Here is a 22,057-nt window from a genome sequence, read left to right on the forward strand (position 1 = left end):
TTTTGAGCAGTAATACTTACATAGCGATGAAGTGTTATCTGTGTTCAGTAGATAAGTAAGGAAGTAGGAGACAGAGACAGTACATCAATCCTGTCATCCTCTCCTGTTCTGTCTGACTCCAGTAAATGGTGTCAGCTAGGTCTATCAGCAAACATATCGCATAGCTATACTCAGAAGTCCTCAATAATAATAATATTTTTGAATAAATTACAAAAATCATTGATAATGTTTTGTCGGGTGCAGTGTCTTACTGTTACCACCGAGTGAATGACATAAGTGAATGTGATTATGAGAAAACTTTTGGTTACGCTGAGCTATAAAACACTATTCCAAAACATTACATTACATTACAGGCATTTAGCAGACGCTCTTATCCAGAGCGACTTACACAACTTTTTTACATAGCACTTTTACATTGTATCCATTTATACAGCTGGATATATACTGAAGCAATGCAGGTTAAGTACCTTGCTCAAGGGTACAACGGCAGTGTCCTTACCCGGGAATCGAACCTGCGACCTTTCGGTTACAAGCGCAGTTCCTTACCCACTGTGCCACACTCCGTCCTTATTACTCCGTCACTATTCCAAAAGCAAAATTAGACATGTTATACATCATTAGAAAGCTTATTCTGTCACCTATTGGATTGATTAATTGTTGATCAAGCCAGACAAAGTGTAAAGTATCATCCCGAGACTGCTTGAGCAGAAAGTCCTCCTGGAGATGTATGCCTGCCAAAAAGGGTGACAACACCGTAAACAACGTGTGGTATTATGCACAGCTAGTTTGGAAGGTACCCAGGCGTGTGCGCGTATATTTCACAAATGGATTATCCAAGTCAATATATGACCACTCAGTCTCAAAAGGGACATATCTCAGTGTAAAACCAATGGTAAGTTTGTACATTTATTCAATGTTTAGTCCCAGGCATGGTATAATTCTTTCTTTAATTGTCTTGTTTATTTTGTTATTCAATAAGCAGCATTTTCACTGCTGTATTGGCATATCTTTGGCCTATTGTTGGATTTATCTTGTTGCTGTGACGGAATACGATTTTTGAGCCTTGAAAGAATATTTCTGTGAATGCCCAGTTAGACAATATTGTCCATTATGTCATAGGTGGGGGGTGTGTTGTAGATGAGACTGCAGGGAGGGGGTGCTTGATAAATGAACGGCGCTGCAAAACACCGTAGTGGCATAGTTGCCGTGTATCGTCTACTAATGAAACTAGAACACAGAGTCTCTGTTTTCAACTCATACTTTGGTTGCAGGAGCAATGAATGTCTGAGTTGAGCAATCTAGGCACGCCGGCCGACCACTAGGGGGATTATGCTAAGAAGTTAATAACAATTGCAAACCAGTCTAATTAAATTGCTCCAATCTGTTCATATTATATAATTAAGGAAAATGCTGTTTCTAAGAACAAATGAAATTATATAGCCTGACAGGCTGCATCCATTGGGTTTTGTTTAAAGAAATACCCATGCTAATTTATTTTTTTTTACCAAAGAGGAGAATATGCTCCCATAACACTGTTTAAAAAGTTAAAGTTGTCATCAAGGTTGTGATTAATGTCATTATAAACATCCATGTGACATTATTTTTCACAAATCTAAACACTTCTTTCACCGAACATATAGCATTTCCTGGTTCTGTTTGTCTCGCTTCTGCTCGCACAAGGCATTAGTAGGCCTTTGCCATACACTCAACGAGTTGTTCAGTAGGCAATTCAAGTTTTCGTACCAATTTAATCTTTCAGTTCATTTCAGTCATTCAATACATTTTGTTCATTTGAGTAATTTGAGTCATTCAGTTCATTTACATCATTTGAGTCATTCAGTACATTTTGTTCATTTGAGTCATTCAGTACATTCAGCACAATGAGTTCAACTTGTTAATTTGAGTCCTTCAAACTTTGAACAAATTGAAGGAAACAAATAAAAGACCAGTCTGACCGGCCTCCGCTCCAGCACAGTAGTACACAAGCAATTCCTTATCATTTATTTAATGACATAAGTGCTATTTGCAATCCCTACAGTGCAGATACTAAAAAAATCCAATAGGCATATGCCAGTTGCTTACATTTTGTCAATTTATTGTCTTTAGTGACAAGAGTCATGCAGCGGCTGAAGGAAGAACCCAACTCGGTCATGCAAGCTCATTCTCGCACTTCAGTGAAAAACTGCTCAGAAATAAGTCACCTTCTGTCCTTTGTAGGTGAATTTCTACATAGCATACACCATTGATAGGCTTTTCAAAGATGTTTGTGCAACACTCAGCCTGCATTTAAAAATAAAAGGTGCGCAAGTAAGGTGATGCAAGTTGTGAAATCGTTTGCATCATTGGTGTCAGGTGTGTCATGTGTACTTATTCCAACCAACGCTAAGCATGCGTAACTATGTGGTTATTGACGTAGGATCTGATTTGGACTTACTGTTATTAGCCTGCTGGCTAAAGCATGGTAAGCTAAGTAGTTACTAAAGCAAGTGAACTGTAGAAAGGCCTGTATGGTATTGCTGGCTAAAACACTGTAATATAAGTACCCCATTGTATCTGCATAGCGTGAACACTAGCAACATCAGCTGCCCTGGCTGACCATTGACAACATACCGTTCCTCCTGGTTGTCAAGCACCTAATTCACTCCCTTTCAATTTTTGGGACCTTGTGGGAGTTAATACTTTTAAAGCACAAACTAACTATGGAAGACAAACCATCAACGCAATGTTTTTTTCTAAACAAAACGTATAATTTTTGTGAGCTGATAAACTGTTTCAGGTTTAGGTAAGCTATAAATAGATGAATTATTTTCAGATAAGCTACTGCATAGAAATACAAGCAGTAGTTTTTAAAATTATTTCTGTTATGACATGGGCTTACAACACAACTGAATTTGCTATTGTGCACAAGGATACAACACTCAGTTTGAATAACTTTTTGTTAGATTCTTGTTACTTTTTCCTTTCTAAGGCAATAAAACATTGTAAATACACCAGATAATAAGACACACAGATACATTTTGACCTTAGTGCTCTCATGTATTTATCTATTATCATGCATAGTTAGTTTGTAAATACTTGGTTTGGGAAGCGGGGCATGGTTCTATCAATTTAGCCTGGACACCTGAGAAATAGCCTACTTGCCACATCAAAACAAAATACTTCAAGGCACTCACTGGGCAAGTTTAGATGCATAAAGGCATATTTGATGCAGTAAAATAGAGTCTCTGCAGTGTAATCTGGGGCATTGTAGAGCTCAAGGAAAATGTTCACTCCTATTAAGCTTGAATTGAAATACTCAGACTACAGGGAAATTTTCAGATTCACCTACATCGATGGTGCCATCACGTTAGTTCATGTAATGTATGCTCTCTTGGCTCAGAAACCATTTCTCTCCTAACTGCATGTGCAAAGCTTTGCAATATATAGTTTTGAATGGTATTGGACATCCAATTGTCTCTTCACTGGAGCCATTCACGAGCTCTGGGCAAAGCATACCTCCGCTACATCAGAAGTTGCCAGTGAACTCGATCATGGTTCCAATAGCCTCTCAGTGGTAGTCCATTAATGGCTAAGGAATTTGATAGATCTAAAAAGCAGTTCTGAAACTTTCCTGGCAATTTGCTGATCTCTCTCAATCTGATCAGGGAGTAAGTAATTGATTTGTTGTTGAGGGATAAAGCACTCTATGCTGGCCAAATTTTGTCGTCACTTTATGCCAATTTTAAAATCCTCCCGTTGTAAGCAAAATTTCCATCAATGTGCTGGAACCCCTTTACTCTCACGCTTTGTAGCAGAAAAAGCAAAAAGCAGTCCAAAAGTGGCCTCCACCACTTTGAAAACCAGCTTGCCTGAAACGATTGCTCTAAAGTTCCAAATCTTCTTCCAGGAGAAAATTTGGCTGTTCTCCGGTTTCGTCTTGGGTTTAGGGAAGTTTATAAATCCTACACCCGCCATAAACGGTCGGTCTGCGTACCGACTGTTGCTATTGCATGTCGCATAACAGCAATGTTTAAATATAAACCATGATTTCTTTCAAAATTTCTTACTGAAAGCTTGCAATGTTACCAATTCTGGCGCCTTCTCCATAGACGAGTGTACTAATGCGACTGCTTTGTTGTCTGACTTCCGGTTATTGAGTGTCACCGGACCTTATGTTGAAGAGCTAAAAATAGCATCGCCGCGGAGCGCTATTGCTTCCCGCTGTGGTGGTGGTTGGTCTTGCCTCCAAATTTGAAGCAAATTGAGAACATTTTCTTCAGACTGGCTATGGTTTCGGTAGTGGAAGACATCCACATCCTGGCTACCTTTGGGCTGCTTGAAGAGAAAAACTCTGATATCCTTTTATTCACTATTTTGGACTCACTATGCCACTCCCTGTGACCTGATGTCATATGCTACTGCATCATGATTTTTGAACCAAGGCACAAGCACCCTTGACTACAATCATTCCAATAATTTCTTATAAAATATTCAATTTGCTAGTTAAAAAGAAACAAAAATGTTCAGTAAAAATATTATTTGCAATGTGTTCCACTCTTGGCCAGCAGGTACATGTGTGCATATGTGTGCGTGGTCAACTTTTTTCAAATGCTGTGAGGCTGTGGGCAGCTATGTGGATTAAATGGAAGGCAAAACCCTAGATGTGAATCATGTTATCCTGTTGCCTCATGCAGGACATAACCTGTAAAGCAGCATCTGTACCAAATGATCAAATGCTACACAGTTTTCCATGCCAATGCCGTCGATTGTCTGTAAAACAGAAATTAGTCTTGACAATATTTTCACCTGTAGCATACATTTCTTTGCATACCAGTAATCCCGTTAGTTGTGTTACCGTCCAAGTCGACTAGGTTTACAACAACATGATAACAATTCTGTGAATTCTGTGTAAACCAAAAACCTGCACCCACACTGAACCTTTTCAGATAAGACTGGACACCCTTTGCTGTGTGTGTGCATGTGTCATACAGGTGAGGTGGCATCTGCTGTGTTTTTGATGTGTGTACGTGTGTGCATGCTGCATACATGGGTGCATGTGTAGTACAGGCATTGCTGTACTTGCTTTCTTAGATAAGTGGGCATGTGTGTGTTAAACGATGCTGTACCTGCTCTCTTAGATAGGTGTGCATGCAGGGCCCAAGGCCCCTCAGAGTTAGCCCTACTATGAAGCACCAGATGGACAGTCCTGCTTCCACTGCTGCTAGCAGTGCACTGGGAAACCACAAGGCCAGAGTGGTGTCCTGTAAGTAGATAGTTGGTTTAAGTCATGCACACACAGATAAAACCCAACACAATTTCTCCAGTCCAATGAGTCCATTAGATGTCCCATCATAATCCGCAGTGCAGTTTTAAAATCAAATACTCCAACTGCACCCCACACATTAAAAAAATATCATATCAAATATCATTTTTGTTTTCAACCAAATTAGTTATTCTTTAGCTGGATTAATTTCAGGATAATTGACTTGGACTTGGCCACATTTAAGGCCTAAGCAATGCAAATGAAAAAAACACATCTTGGGGCGATTAAGCATTAAGCAAACCTTAGAAACATAGGACCACCTGGAGGAGACTCACGTAGATGCGGGTGGTGTCAAAGGGGCAGTCTGTCATGAAAGACGAGTGGGGGCTGATGGGAAGGCCAGTGGAGTTGCAGCCCACCATAAGACTGTGACCGTTCCCTTCAATGGTGAGAGTGATGGCCAGGAGCAGACCCACACAGCAGGCAGTAGACAACAGGGCATTCAGGAAAGATGATACCAGAAGACCCACATGCTGAACGGGGTAAATGAAGAATTTGTTTAAAACATTGTTTTGGCACTCATCACGTCTCATGTCTTAATAAAGATTTGCATATCCAAGGAAAAATGTAATTCAATGAAATTCAGAATACAGGACAGCAATTCCCTTGGACAAATTTTCTGGAATATAGGTTTTCACTCAGGAAAACATCTCTTTCTAAGCAAACTATTCTCAGCCTCTTTTATGGATCATATACTGAAACACTTTGAACATTTTCTCATACTTTCTGTTAAACTGGTAGCCCCAATATTGTTTATCATATAAGACTGTGACACTGGAAAACTCCCTAAACCGCTTCACATCCTTTTCTAAACAACTGTATAAAATCAATTGCACATTTCCCCTAAACTAAGAAAACCATGTCTTGCTCTGTGCTTTTCCACAATCATTTTTAATATCTTGCAAGTTTAATGAAGAGTTGTTATCAAGGATGTACAATATTATTAAAATACTTTACCATTTTCCAAATAGAGAGATTTTTAGACACCAAAACAGCAATGATGCCAGTTGCAATACTCTGAAAATAATAATCAGTGAAAATTAGTGACAAGACAGAAATGGGCATAAACAACGTTTACAATGATAACGCATTTTACATTGGTTATTTCTGTGCCTACCACCCCAGGAAAATGTTTACCGCAATACTAGTTATACCCAGGAGTTCAAAATTAAAATTAACACAATTATACAAGCCATAAATCTACCATCTAAGACATATACGTTCACTGACCAGCAGTCCTGAAGTCGCAGATATTACGTTGGCAGCAGAGTATTCGGTCGTGATTTTATCGTTCGGTTTAGAAATATGACGCAAAATGCAGCCATGAACAATTGCACCCAAGAGTAAGTTTATGTGGCCAACGAAAATCAGTGTTATTCCTTTCTTCATTAGTCGTCGCGGCCCCTTGAGTTTATCTGAAAAAATAAAATAAAATAAAATAAAACATGATAGTGTAGCCACTTTCAGTCTTGGAATGACAATGACTAAAAAGCCTAATGCTAGAGTGGTATTTCATTCCACTTGAAAAAAGAAAAAAAAAAAGAATGCCACGGAAGCATTTGAACGGATTTATACATACGGTTATATTGAAAGGTATCAGTTTTCGCACTATATCTGATTTTAAATAAAACAACAATGAGGTTAAAGTGCAAACTGTCAAGTTTATTTTTATGGTATTTACATCCATATCAGGTGATCAACCTATAGGAATTACAACCCTTTTTCTACATAGTCCCTCCATTTTAGGGGAGCAAAAGAAACAATATTGCTCCCCTAAAATTAATATAAAGTAGGGGAGAGTCACTATGAATATAACAGTTTTTGGATTTTGCTCATTTACCCAGAAACTATTTAACCTAGCTCTATGAAATTTTACTTCCGTGGTAGTAGTCATTAGCCACTTCAATTACATTCATACGTTAATCGAGTCAGATATAATTAAAACTAAAATACTGGATGTCCGATGTTACATTCATACCACCGAGTATGATTGTAACAGAGATGCAGAATAATTGCAACAGTAATTAAAAATGCCCTATGATGTGCGTACGCAGATTTTTTCTGGACATACTATTGTTAATCAAGGAAACACATTTTCAATGGTAAAGTGAGACTAGCCACATTCTCACATCATGAAGCATGGGGCATTATTCATGAGAAAAGACTATGTAAACATGCATAAGCACAAGCAACTTTTTAACTTACCATGTAGTGAGTTGTGGTAACATCCAAATTGAAGAGGAAAGCTGCTTTTACTTGTTTCTCAACACAAAGGTAAGCTTGTACAAACCAAATAGTCGACCATACAGACCAATCTGGTCCATGCTTATTTTAAATGCCGGTGACCAAGTGACGGTTTCTTTTATATTAATCACTTGGAGCATACTGAAAATGAGGCTATACCACCACAGCAAGCAAATTAGCCGAACACATTTACCATTAGACACTGAACTAACTTAAAAATTCAAACACGTTGATGAGTAAAATAAATTTCTTAAATAAATATTAAACACCATTTAAAAGCCCCAAAAGGACACTACATGTAAATCGTTTTTAACAGCATAATGTCCCTAATCTCCAAGTCTGAAGCCCTGACCTCCCAGGGTACCAACCCAAATTTCTGCTAGAATATACACTCCGACAATTATGTTAACTTTTTTAGGACAGATAACTTTTTTAAATGAAGTAGGCTAGTCTATGATTTGATATATCGTAAATAGAAATAAAGCTTAATAGCCGAAATTACTCCTGGAACAGATTACTCCTTAGTTCCCTAAACATTATTGGAAATACTTCCACTAAAAGTACAGTGTTCCGTTCCTTTAGGTGGTAGAGGACTGAATTGCGCATGTACAAACCTGAAATAACTAGGGAGGCGCATTGAACCCAAGTTATTTACAGTGTTAGGTTTATCGAGCGTTACATTTATGGAAACTCTCCCATATACTGAAAAACAAACAACGTAAGGTTTCACACCGAACATACTCTTTTGTGGCAGAAAATTTTTAGTTCGTGGAATGATGCTTACATAAAACAATGCCACGTATAACCACAGCACACCGCATTTATGGAAATAAAGTAACGTGTATGTTTACGCAAAACATACTCACCGAATCCACACATTTCGTCCGCTTAAGAATCATACAAATTTTCAGAAGTTGTGAGAGGTAAAATGTTTTGCCTGGAAATAATTTTCTCCTTTTGTCTTTCTTTTTTCCCTAGCTGTACAAAGTCGCAAGTCATCCGTGACGTGGTAAATTTTACCTGAGATGCGGAAGTGAGCAAAAAATATCAAAGGTCATACAATGAAAATTTAACCTCACATTTACGAACACGTTAAATCAGACAGATGCAAAATAAGAAACGCTTTAAGGAATTTACTTCTATTATCACGATATGCTAGATTAGCACAAAAACGAATGACCACGAAATGTACAACGCAATGTGTTTAATATCATTATGTATTCGTTCTAAGATGCTAAATTTATCTCCCATGTGACAACTTGATCGTTAATAACTACCCCCGTGTGGACAGGGTTCTGGAATTGTGGAAAACTTGATCAGGGTGGATAAAAGGAAGACTGGTATAGAGTTCTACTCAACCATTACATTCATGTATTATACATTTAAATGGGAAGGATTTCTGCGTAATTAATGCCTTTAATGTTTGAGTCATTTGTCTAGATAGAAAATGTCAGTCAGATCTCTTGTCGTGGGGCCTTTTTAAATCTTGCCGTACCATAGGTAATAAGTCTTGTACATACACCTAGTGGCTATTTAATTAGTATACCTATCTAGTACAGGGTAGGAACCCATTTTGCCTCTGTAACAGCTGGAATTCTTCATGGCATGGATTCTACAAAGTGCTGGAGCATCCCATAGAGATTTTGGTCCATGCTGACTCAATAACATCACACAGTTCCTGAAGAATATTTACACATTCATGCTGCAAACATCCCATTCCACTTTATCCCAAAAGGTGCTCTACTGGATTGAGATCTCGGGGCTGTGCTGGCCATTACAGTATAGCGCTTTTTTAAAATTATTTTTTACAGGGAACTGTCACAAACACGCTTTACAGAGTAGCAAGGATGGATCCGTGGCTGTTTCTGCCAAATTCTAACCCTACCATTTGTATGTTGCAGCAAAATTCAAGATTTTCAGATTGCAAAATCTTTAGTCAACCAGTTTCGGTGATCACTTGCGCATCTTCCTGTTCTTAGCTGACAGGAGTGGAACCCTGACAGGAGTGGACTTTTGTTGCTGTCGCCCATCCACTACAAGGTTTGATGCGTTGTGCTTCCAGAGATGTCCTTCTAAATACCACTGTAGTTATTTGGGCATGTGTGGCCTTTCTGTTAACTTGAACAAGTATGCCCATTCTGCTCTTGACATCTCTCATTAACCAGGTGTTTTTACCAACAGAACTGGAGTTTTTTAAATTATTTAAAAAAAAATCTAATTATCAGGGTTAAATGACAGAACAGAATAGACATAACACAGAAATAGACACATAAAAGAGAGTAAGGTTGGAAATGTAAGTACGCAAATACAGACGCTTCGAGCTACGCAAAGTCGAAATTTCACGCATAATTGTGTTCTAAAATGTGTCACCTGAAATTCTTAACGCAAAGCTGCACTTTCAAGTGTCACAGCAAGAATCCTTTTAGTTGTCTAACAACAGGCTGAAGCCATCTTCTTCCATTTGTGCTTTCTTCCGCTCAGTGTTTTGAAACTGTCCTGGATTGCCCTCTTGAGGACTCGGGTTTATTACCTCCACATGGATTTGAGAACGCACTTCGAGTATGTGCAACTGAGCCATGTGTCTGCAGTGCATTGGCCTGGCATTGTCATTTGCGTTTGTGTACTTGCGAAGGGTATGTTTCTGGCCTAGACCTTTCAGCATTCATCCTGTTGTTACCAGGGGACTCCCAAGTATCAGTATCTGGAGACCAGATTACGGGGTGTGGTGACAGCAAGGGGTGTGTGGAAAGCAATGGGCATGTTGACAGCATTTTTCTATTGGTCGATAATTTAGTTACACACATGCTATCCAATCCAAAGCACCCTCCAGAGAAGTAGGCATATCAAAATAAATTGTTTCTGTGCATACACATCTTGGTACCTGTATAATCACAGAGAACCAATACATTCATATCAAACACATGCTGTTTAGACATACAAACCTTCAGCTACCAATAATTTAGTTCATTGAAGGCTTGAAGTGGAATAAATAAGTGTGGTACTCATGTGAGCAAAATGTAGAAGTCGCGGTACAGCATTGGTTGTTTGATTTATACCATGTGATGTGGGTGTTGTATAACGCATTCCGTAATAAAATGTATTCTTGTTGTATCATAAGTAAAATAGGATTTATGACCATTCATGTTTCAATCTGCAACTTATTTAGACACAATTGTTGTCGTTACTGTTGTTGTAAAAGCCCAATCTGACTTTGATAACCTCATTCATATTGCCAGTATTACACATTACTGCAGAATTTTGGTAGGTTCAGCCTTATATTGCAAACATGAAATTACTGGGGCTTTTCTTACAAAGCAGAGCCATGACTGCACTTTCTTTATGTTGATGGACTTCTCTTTTCTGTTAAGTTCAATATTGATTTTCTTTGGTTTGATGATACTGATATAATAAAATTGATGTTTGAAACTTAAGTATTAATCATTTGATTCATTGCTCAGAATAAAGTGTGCATTTTAGCCTGCTTCTATTGCTCACACCTGTGTCTACTATGTGTAACCTAACAGATTTAACAACCTTGATGTTTAATTCTTTATCTATGCATATTACATGTTTAAATGTTTAAAATATAACAATAACACTTCTGCTTTTGTATCTGTATAATCTCTACAGGAAACTTATTCATATTTCTGAAATATACGTAAATAAGTGTGGTACTCATGTGAGTATTTATTTACTAAATCCAACTATTTCTTCCTTCAGTCTACTTCATAATACTGCGTACAACCACTAGCAAACATTTTGTGTGTCTGCGTGTGTGTACTACATTTCTATACGTAGGCTAAGGTTCACTGTAAACCTGAACAGTACTACTAACTCAAAAATATTGTGAATACTACAATCAAAACCTGCTACATAGTTAACCCAACAATAAACTATTAGGTTTTCTGAACGAGTAATCTATTTTTATTTTTGTGTGCCTCAGTATTTCTAAGTAAACACAACTACTCCAATCATTACTTTTGAGTATATAGAGGGACATATCCTGACGTCATCTACATCACGTTTTCAGAAAAATCCATCCAATATGGCTACCCCTCCAATCGAGAAGGTTCCTGCTGAAGTTAGTTACTAGCTATGTGGAGAAAAGTGGTAATTAACATTAAGTTAATGCACAAAACTTATCAGAACTATGTTGGTTGCAGTAACGGTATATAAGGATATTATATTTAAAAATGTTTGATTGTTAGACTTTTTAAATTCCATTTTTTACTTTCGAGGTAATGTACCGTGTGCAACAGGAGGCAGTTTCCCATTGCTTCGCGCCCATTTTTAAATTCGATTAACTTATCTGCAGTGCAGACCTTTCTCCATAGTCTAACGGTAGTTATGGTGAAAATAACATTATGTCAGCAACGTTAGCTGATAACTCCTTTATTCAGTCGTCGACAGTCATTATTAAGTAAGTCATTATTAAGTATGTTGCTGCTTTTTCTGTTAAGCGCTCTGATCTGGTAAGTTAACAAATTTCACTTAGCTATACTTAGCTAGCTAGCTAACCTTATGTTAACCTCATGTATACAAATGTCTGCCCGCCTTGTCAAGCTTGTTAGTTGTGAGCCAGTACCTATGTTAAATGCTTGATGGTTCAGTCTATTTTGGAATTGTTTTTCTGTCTTTCATTTTTCCCACGGCGCTGCGCAGGATGCCGCCGTGAGCTATGCATCGCAAATTGTGGTCACTCACTCACTCACTCACGGATGACCTTTGTAAGATGTATTCGCAGGAGGTGCGCCGTGGGTCTGGACGGTTTCGTGCTTGTTATTTTTAAAACTTTAAGCTGAAGTAATGTTAGCTAGTTTGCTTTTATGCAGTTCTTCACTAAACCACCAAAGGGTGGCCTTGTGTTATGGTTTAATATGTTGGTTATATTACATATTCTATAGTTGAATTATTTTTTACTAAAATAGTGTTGGCAGCTGAGCATTTTGTTACTGTAGCTTTAGAATTATACCTACATATAATGTTAACATTTAGGGATTTCAAATGACTACTTAGCCACTCAATTTGAAGTCCAAGAACATGGTTACTATTTTGCTAGACATTTAATTTTACATTATAGGGAGCTTGTGACCAAAATTTAAACTGTAAGAGCAACCTATCCAGTCAGGATAGTTTACTCCAGTGAGCCTTGGCTTGATGGGAAAGGAAGTGTGCTAACTTGTGCCTACTTCCATCAACCGAAAATTCAGGAGGCTTGAGGTCCTCCTGTTTGGTTTTTGCTGAGAGGGTTTCGCATTCAACATAACATCTTTGTGCCCACGTGGGTACTATTATGAACTGCGGTGCATAAATAGGGTTTCAGTGTAATACCGTGTCGCAATTCAATCACCAATAAATTATATTTGCATTAAGTTGTAAAGTTCTTATTGTCGACTGGTTTAATATTGTTTGTTTATTCTGTTGCCACAGGATCAAATTATCAACAGTGTTGAGGAGCATTGACCTTTATTTTAATGGTTATCTATTGGTTTAACCATTATCAAGCGGAATTCTATCTTATACTAAACAGTTGCCATTGAAATTGTAGTGAGCAGATTATTCAATGGAGTGGAAGTGCAAGTTGTGTACTTGAAGTTTAACAATGAAGTTCTATGCCTAGGACTGTATTTGACTAGATGGAGCACATTTGTAAGTTGGAGAAATTCATTGTAAATGTTGGTATTTTCCTGAGCTATGTTGACAATCAGAAAAAAATATGCTGCCCTTGTCCTTAAAGAGGATTTTATTCTCGTATTTATTGATTTACTTTCATACAACGTCTTGATACAAGGATTAATTGTATGTAAAGGGTGATAAAAAAGGTTTTTTGCATTAAAATAATTCATGGATTTGTCCTTCATCTGGGGATGGTGGAACCCCAGAAGTTCCTGCTATGTGTATATGTTGCCACAAATGTTGCCATGAAACTCACCCTGACTAAGCAGCCAAAGTCAGTGGAAGAACTAATAAACACAATGAAAGAGAAGTTCAAGCCAAGACTGGACAGTGAATTTACCCTGCTCTATGAAGTTCCTGACTTTGATGGACAACTCAGCTGTCTGGTGGACATTGAAGAGTTGCCAGAGAAAGGCATGTTGAAAGTTGTCCGATCAGAAACTGATACCAGCTCATGTGCAAGTTCCGATACTGACATACTCCTCCATGTGCCTGTAACTCAGCGTCAGAAGAACTGGCCTGATGCTTTCCCTATGCCTACTTTTTCCTATGAAGTGGAGCATATACTTGAGGAGGGGAACACTGTTTTCAAGAGATCTGGAAAGAAACTGTAGTTAACCAGGGCCCAAAAGCACAACATCCTGGAGAACATGGCTGCAACAATGCATAGCTAAACCTTACCCAAATGACTGGGAAGTGGGGAAGGCAGCTGAAGCTCTGGTTACAGCTCATCCATGTCTCAGAGAGCCTGGAAGTGAGAGTGGATGGTACAGATGGAAGGTCAGCTTGAAGTTCAAGATGGGGAATTATTGTACCAAGCTGGCCAGATCTGGGTGTATGGAGGTGTCTGTCAATGTAGGCAAAAGGAGCAGAAACAACCGTGACAGTGAGTCCCCCCACTCCAACATAAAGAGAGCCAGACGGGTTAACTACCTTCCAAACTTCCCCAGAGGAGAAAACCAGACCAGTTTGGAACAAATGCGATGCTGCATGAAGTTGAGAAGAGTGAGAGAAACCTGCTGTTGATAGAATCGCTTATGCAAATGAACTTTGCCCTTCATCGCACAGATTCAGTTCATTTCTGTCCTGCAAGCACTGTTATTGTATCATTTTTTATTGATATCATTATCAGCGATCTCCCCTGGTTGGCTGATGCATTTGCATTGTTATTTGACTTAATATATGCATTACATTTAGACTACTCCAAGAAGCTCGTCCACACCTTTACCTAAATCCAAAAAGTACTGATGGGTCTTGATGATGGTAAACCACTGAAACCCTGCCTAATGAAAAATGACCTCTTTCTGTCAGAACCACTGTCATCAAAGTAGAACTTTATTGACAATAAAGGCAATACAGTTATGTTTGGCGGTATGGCTCTGTTCTGGAGCTCTCCCGCCAACCACGCAGCCCGCGTGGATAAGGCCGGGAGGCCAGCAGCCAAACCCCCTTAGAGGGGTACACACAGAACAGATCCAGCAGCAAAGCAAGTTCTTAACACATAGGGATGGAGCAATGTAATTTCTTAACACATAGGGATGGAGCAATACAAATTCTTAACACATAGGAATGGAGAAATGCAAATTCTTGACGCATAGGGATGGAGCTGGGGTGGTGGAGGGGATTTACGAAGCAACGTGAAGCGCTTGCATGCAGGAGGAGCAGCCGAATGAGTAGAGGGAGGCTGTTTAAGTAGACTGCCCTGTTAGTGAATGTACTGTGATAGGCGAACATCACTCAGCTGAGCCATCAGCTGATTCAGCCGGAGCGCTTGACTCTCGTAGCCTGCCAGAACTACACGATGCTCCATTATTGAAAGAGTGAGCACAGTTGTGCATGTGTGTGCACGTGCTTGCATGCATATACAGTGTGTATGTCATGCTCAATAACATTATTGGCACTCCTCCCTAAACAAACCAAGTATATTGTTGCTGTGAGCATTTGAATGAAACAGTTTTTCAACATTACATTTATCATTTAAACTAACAGTTAAACTAACATTTGCCAAAATTATTTAAATGTGTTACAATTACATAAGGGTTAAGTAGTGTTATATTTGATAACATGGGTTGTGATGTAATTTTCATTATGTCTGCCTCACCAATACCAATCTACCTCAGTTTGCTAATGTTTGCAAATTACATAATGTTTATTGCATACAGTAGTTTTTTTACTAAAAATTGGTGATCTTGAATTCCTGTCCCTGAACTAATGTGAGATGTGCGTTTACAAAAGACTTGATTTCTTTTAATTGATTTTTTGTTTATTTATTCAGTTGTGTTTCATGTTTTAAATCCCATTTGGAGTTTGTTTTATGGCTTGATGGGCAAGGTTTTAAATACATTTTTATTGTTGTTGAAAGAAATCAGGCCATCAGTTTTAGATAAAGCACTTTTAAACTGCCTTAAAGAAACCTTGGGAGGCTTAATTTGTACGCATTGTCACTTTTTGCATAAACGGGTAATATTTGTGACCTAAATCTCTGATACTAAACTGATGCAAGATGGGTCTTAGCAAAAGGAAAAGGCTTTTTCTTCCTGTAGTCCCCCCCCCCCCACCCATGTACAATTAGCGCTATGTTCCTGGTTCCCTAACAGTTCCTGGGTACCTGAAATGTAGAGATGCACACATTCACACACAACCACACCCATACTTGCATAGTAACCACACACTCATAAATGTACAATCTTGCATGGAGACACACTTGTACACAACCACACACATACTTGCACAGATAAACACACAAAACTGCACACAATCACACCGATACACACTCGTACACAACGACACATACTCACAAACGAACACACAAAACCACACGCGCTTCCTATACATACAGTCCGTGAGGTCACAAATTTTGGGCTGCTCGCGGACGTCCTCATAGGGGTCCGCGTGGACCCTCCGGACATGGGCGGATGACGACATTTACTTCACGTGGACAAAAGTGGACCCTCGCGGACACGCGGACGCGGAAAGTATGAAGCATATTACAGTCTCTGGTATGAAGCAGCCGAGGTGTCGAAAGACGTCTTCACTGTGGTTGGTTGTTACAGACCTCCGTCTGCTCCAAGTAATATGCTGTCTTGTTTCACGAAATGCATGGCGAAACTGAACTACAGTGAGGTTGTCAATATCGGAGATCTAAATTGGGATTGGTTAAAACCGATGTCTGATGATTTAAAGGCTTACTGCGACTCTGTGAATTTAATGCAATCAATGGCCCAACTCGTCCAAATCAGAAATGTCCAGAGAAATTGACCCTTATTGATCTTTTCCTGACAAATGTTTCGCACAGATATATTGAAACTGGTATTTTTGTTAATGATCTGAGTGACCACTGTGCCATTGCAGCTATACGCAACACTAAGATCCTTAAAACCAACCCCCGTTTTCTCCAAAAACATTTTTCAAAACAATCGTTTTTACATGACCTGCACTATTGTGATTGGAGCAGGATCAGTCTTATTCCAGATGTTGAAATGGCTTGGACTTCTTTAGGGACAATTCCTTGAAATTCTCAAACAAACATGCTCCTTTTAGAACTTATAGGATTAAAGATAGGGAAAATCCTTGATTTTCTGACGAGTTGTCTAAGCAATTACACATGAGAAACCAAGCTTGGGCTACTGCTAGGAGAACAGGTTCAGAGTCAGATTGGCTAATATTTAGGTTTCTGAGGAATAAGTGTACACTTTTAGTTAAGAAGCTAGAATCTGACTACTTTGTATCAACCACAACCAAACAACCCTTTCAAATTTTGGAAAGTATTCAGATCCCTGAGTACAAACTGTAATTATGAACTGCCGCCATGTATTATAAAAGGTGTTGATAAGGTCACCGATAGAGCTGAAATGCTCAACTGTTTCATTATATTACATTACATTACAGGCATTTAGCAGACGCTCTTATCCAGAGCGACGTACAACAAGTGCATAGGTTTCATGATGTAGAGGCGCAAAAGAAACACTAGAGTGAAGTAAGGATCGTAGTGCCAGAAGTGACCACATCAATCAGGACTCCAACCCTGTAGAGTAAGCTTGTTCAACAAGCAAGAATCCTACCAAGTACAAACTAGCACTGGAATCACACCTAATCATACAAAAACAATCCTGCCAGATACACTAACATAATCAAATTATCCTAGCTAGGTACAGTGAGCTGAACTATAGGCTAGGGAGGGGTGGGGAGAGGTGCAGCCTGAAGAGATGAGTCTTCAGTCTGCGTTTGAAAGTGGTGAGATTCTCTGCTGTTCTGACCATCACAGGGAGGTCATTCCACCAGCGAGGGGCCAGGACAGACAGCAGACGGGAGCGGGAAGTGCAGACGCGAAGAGGGGGAGGTGCCAAGCGTCCAGAGGTGGCAGAACGGAGAGGTCTGGCTGGTGTGTAGGGTCTGATGATCCTCTGAATGTACCCTGGTGCTGACCCCTTAGCTGCCTGGTATGCAAGCACCAAGGACTTAAATTTTATGCGAGCCATAACAGGCAGCCAGTGGAGGTCAGTGAGCAGGGGGGTGACATGGGAATGTCTGGGGAGGTTGTAGACCAGACGCGCTGCAGCATTCTGGATGAGCTGCAGGGGTCTGATGGCGGATGCTGGCAGACCAGCCAGTAGCGAGTTGCAGTAGTCCAAGCGGGACAGGACCATCGCTTGAACCAGGAGCTGGGTTGCGTAGGTGGTGAGGAAGGGGCGGATTCTCCGGATGTTGTACAGGAAGAACCTGCACGTTCGACTCACCGTCGTGATGTTCTGGGAGAGGGACAGTCTGTTGTCCATCACCACTCCAAGGTTTTTTGCGGTGGGTGATGACACCACAGTGTCCCCAAGGGAAATAGAAAAGTCGAGAAGGTTAGAGGATGGAGCAGGGATGAAGATCATCTCCGTCTTGCCTGGGTTCAGCTTAAGATGGTGGTTATCCATCCAGCTCTGGATGTCCCTCAGGCAAGCAGAGATGCGAGCAGAGACCTGAGTGTCAGAGGGCGGGAAGGAGAGAAAGAGTTGGGTGTCATCGGCATAACAGTGATAGGACAACCCATGGGCAGAGATTACAGGACCAAGAGATTGGGTGTACAGGGAGAATAGGAGGGGACCAAGGACAGAGCCCTGGGGAACTCCTGTGGCAAGGGGGCGAGGTGCTGATACTGCACCAGCCCAGGTGACTTGGAAGGAGCGACCGGAGAGGTAGGACTCAATCCAGTCTAGTGCGGTGCCACAGATCCCCATAGCTGCCAGGGAGGACAGGAGGATGGGGTGGTTAACGGTGTCAAAGGCAGCAGAAAGGTCTAGGAGGATCAGGACAGATGAATGGGAGGCTGCTTGTGCGGCGTGAAGTGACTCATTGACCGAGAGGAGTGCTGTCTCTGTCGAGTGGCCAGGTCTGAAGCCAGACTGATAGGGGTCTAGGAGGTTGTTCAGGGAGAGAAAAGAGGAGAGTTGATTAGAAGCAGCTTGTTCAATTGTTTTGGATAGGAAAGGGAGAAGGGAGACTGGATCCCTCTGTCATCCAGAACTATCGTCCTGAGTGGGCTTTTTCAGCAGTGGGGTGATGTGGGCCAGCTTGAAAGAAGAGGGGAAACATCCAGAAGACAAGGAGGAGTTCACGAGGGAGGTGACATATGGGAGGATGTCAGGTGTGATAGTCTGAAGGAGAGAGGAAGGGATGGGGTCAAGAGCACAGGTGGTAGGGCGTTGGGAGAGTAGGAGCTGGGAAACAGAGTCAGTGAGGGGAGAGAAAGTGGAGAAACAAGGGGAGGGAACAGGGATGGGGGAGTGGGGAAGGGTGGTGGTGGACGTGAAGGAGCTGCGGATGTCTGCAATTTTCTCATCGAATTAAACTGCAAAATCATCTGCAGCGAGGGAGGACTGAGGTGGGGAAGGAGTGCTGAGGAGAGAGGAGAAAATGGAGAACAGCTGATGAGGGTTAGAGGCAGATTTATGAATTTTTGTTTGATAATAATTAATTTTGGCAGAGGTTACAGCGGTAGAAAATGTAGCTAGCATAGACTGGTAGGCAGACAGGTCGGATTGAGCCATGGATTTCCTCCACTTCCTCTCCGCTGCACGTAGGCTGGCCCGGTTGGTTCGGAGGGGGTCAGACATCCACGGACTGGGAGGGGACGAGCGTGCCTGCCTAGAGACTAGAGGACAGAGAGAGTCAAGTGCTGAGGAGAGCGAGGAAGACAGAGTGGAGGATGCAGAGTCAGTGGGAAGGTTGGAGAAGGATTCAAGAGTGGGGAGTGAAGCAGTGACACTGGAAGCGAGAGAGGAGGGAGAGAGGGAGCGGAGATTACGGCAGACCATGACAGTAGGAGTGGATGGAGGGGAGAGAGGGAGGGGAGCAAGAGGGAGGGAGAAGGAAATGAAGTGGTGGTCAGACTGGTGCAGAGGGGTCACTGTGGGATTGGAAGAGGAGCAATTCCTCAGGATAACCAGGTCTAGGAGATTGCCAGCTTTGTGTGTTGGTGGGGAGTGCATTAGGGAGAGATCGAATGAGTGAAGTAGAGGCAGGAAGGCTGCGGAGTGGGAGGCATCAAGGTGGATGTTGAAGTCTCCAAGGAGGATCAGTGGGGTGCCATCCTCTGGGAAGGAGCTGAGCAGGGTGTCGAGCTCATCAAGGAAGCTTCCCAGGGGCCCTGGAGGGCGATAGATAACTACAATATACAAGTTAACAGGATAGGTGATTGAGACAGAGTGGTATTCAAAAGGTAGAGATGGAGAGGTGAGAGAGGGGGAGAACAGAGAATTTCCAGGAGGGAGAGATCAGCAAACCTGTGCCCCCACCACGGCCAGATGGGCGGGGGGTGTGAGAGAAGGAGAAGGAGGAGGAGAGGGCTGCAGGGGTTGCAGTGTTGCCTGGTGTGATCCAGGTCTCAGTGAGGGCAAGGAAATGTAAAGAGGAGGGACGCGTAGGCTGAAATGAAGTCAGCCTTCCGCGTAGCAGACTGGCAGTTCCATAGCCCTCCTGCGACCGTGAAGTTGTCACAGGGGGTCAATGAGGGATAGCGAAGGTTGGAGGGGTTCCGTCGTCGCGGGGGGCCTCGCCTGCAGAAGCGAGTTCTGAAGGGGAGAGAACAGGTTGGGATGGGATGGGCACATAGCATAGCAGTGAGGACAGGGAGTAGAGAGAGGAAGGGTGATGGTAGAAGGATAGTGATGCAATGACACAAACTGGGAGGGAGCAACGCTAGCGTCGCTCCAAGCCAGACTACAAGCCCTAATTAGCAAATGAAAAGCAGCTGGTGACCAAGCAATTGCCCCACAAACCAGCAGCTAACTAGCTCCACACAATACCTGCTTGATGCAGTCAGTTAAGAGCAAATGAGGCTAATAAGATACTACACTTCACAAACAAACACCAAAACAGGTAGAAGTCTAATCTAGCTACACTAATGGCAAAAAAACAGATACGTAGCCCGCTCTAGGAGAACTTCTGCGGGTCCTGCACAGCTGAATCCTAATTGCACTTTCTGCCCAACTAACTCCAAACAGTTCTAATATATAGTGTCGCTCCAAGCCAGACTACAAGCCCCAATTAGCAAATGAAAAGCAGCTGGTGACTAAGCAATTGCCCCACAAACCAGCAGCTAACTAGCTCCACACAATACCTGCTTGATGCAGTCAGTTAAGAGCAAATGAGGCTAATAAGATAGCTACTACACTTCAAACTACACTTCACAAACAAACACCAAAACTAATGCTGGGCAAACTACAAAACAGGTAGAAGTCTAATCTAGCTACACTAATGGCAAAAAACAGATACTTAGCCCGCTCTAGGAGAACTTCTGCGGGTCCTGCACAGCTGAATCCTAATTGCACTTTCTGCCCAACTAACTCCAAACAGTTCTAATATAGTGTCGCTCCAAGCCAGACTACAAACCCTAATTAGCAAATGAAAAGCAGCTGGTGACTAAGCAATTGCCCCACAAACCAAAGTTTTTCTTCATAGATCTTTAGTATGAAGAGGTCAAGAGGTTATGAACTTGTGGTCAAGAAGTTTTTGATCCAGGACATGTATACTTTAACCTGCTGTATATATGCAATCTCCCAGTATTTCATTGCGAACTAAAAAAGAGCAAATCCATTTTAGATTTTTTGCCTAGACAATTGCATTTGTGGCACTTCATTTTGAATTATTATGAATACAAAGTAATCTAAGCTAGTATTGTAAATGTTACAAATGTCTTGCTTCATTTGAGCCATTTTTCAAGTCTCTGGGGTGTTCACATCTGGAGTTATAAAGCTTTAAATAGGGTACCCCCTAAATGGGCAAGGATTGGCCAGATTTGGCATGTGCACTAAGGGGTTAAGAAAGCAGCCTTCTGAGTACCTTTGCATAGTCATACCGGTGCAGAATCGGTGCACAATCCACATAGAAAAGGTCTATTTTCATTTCAGCTCAAATATTCACTATATCGGCCGCCATATTGGTAATCTGTGAATTTTTCCTCTCTAAAATTGGTATCGGTCTCAAAAATCCCATATTGGTCGGGCTCTAAACAGAACTGAACTGTACAGCATTACACTGTACACTGAATATTTTGAATAGCATACATTGAATTGAATAGCACAGTAAATTGAACACAATCAAAACATCTTTACAGCATTTGAATTATTGTACGATCAAACACTGTATGCACGTGTATATCTGCTCCCGCATGCAAATGTTCATCAACCAAGTGACTGCGAGTCCAACTCGTCCCCTGGCATTATGCAAGTCCAATCATTGTCATACGTAACACGATATGCGTGAAAGTGTGCATCAAATGATAAAGGAATTAATAACTTTCCACACAAGAACCACAATGTGTCTACGCGTAAAATATACTTCACTTGCAAA

General features: G+C 41.1%; 1 protein-coding gene across 5 annotated transcripts in view; it reads right to left on the reverse strand.

Moving 5' to 3' along the window:
• LOC135257876 (keratinocyte-associated protein 3) overlaps positions 1 to 8,591 on the reverse strand; it is a 36,790-nt gene extending 28,199 nt beyond the window's left edge. For 2 of the 5 annotated variants that reach the window (XM_064341098.1, XM_064341097.1), the window contains exons 1-5: positions 8,413 to 8,589; positions 6,533 to 6,717; positions 6,260 to 6,319; positions 5,578 to 5,775; positions 5,106 to 5,240 (exon numbers count right to left, since the gene is read on the reverse strand). In XM_064341098.1, the coding sequence (XP_064197168.1) occupies positions 5,106 to 5,240; positions 5,578 to 5,775; positions 6,260 to 6,319; positions 6,533 to 6,717; positions 8,413 to 8,425 (591 nt within the window). In that variant the 5' untranslated portion in view covers positions 8,426 to 8,589. Of the gene's footprint in view, positions 1 to 1,434; positions 4,750 to 5,105; positions 5,241 to 5,577; positions 5,776 to 6,259; positions 6,320 to 6,532; positions 6,718 to 7,507; positions 8,272 to 8,412 lie in introns of those variants that run through there. The other 3 variants (XM_064341099.1, XM_064341101.1, XM_064341100.1) reach the window with 3 other exon arrangements.
• Between the last annotated feature and the right edge of the window lie 13,466 nt (positions 8,592 to 22,057).

Source organism: Anguilla rostrata, chromosome 6, assembly GCF_018555375.3.
Source record: "Anguilla rostrata isolate EN2019 chromosome 6, ASM1855537v3, whole genome shotgun sequence".
NCBI lineage: Eukaryota > Metazoa > Chordata > Actinopteri > Anguilliformes > Anguillidae > Anguilla > Anguilla rostrata.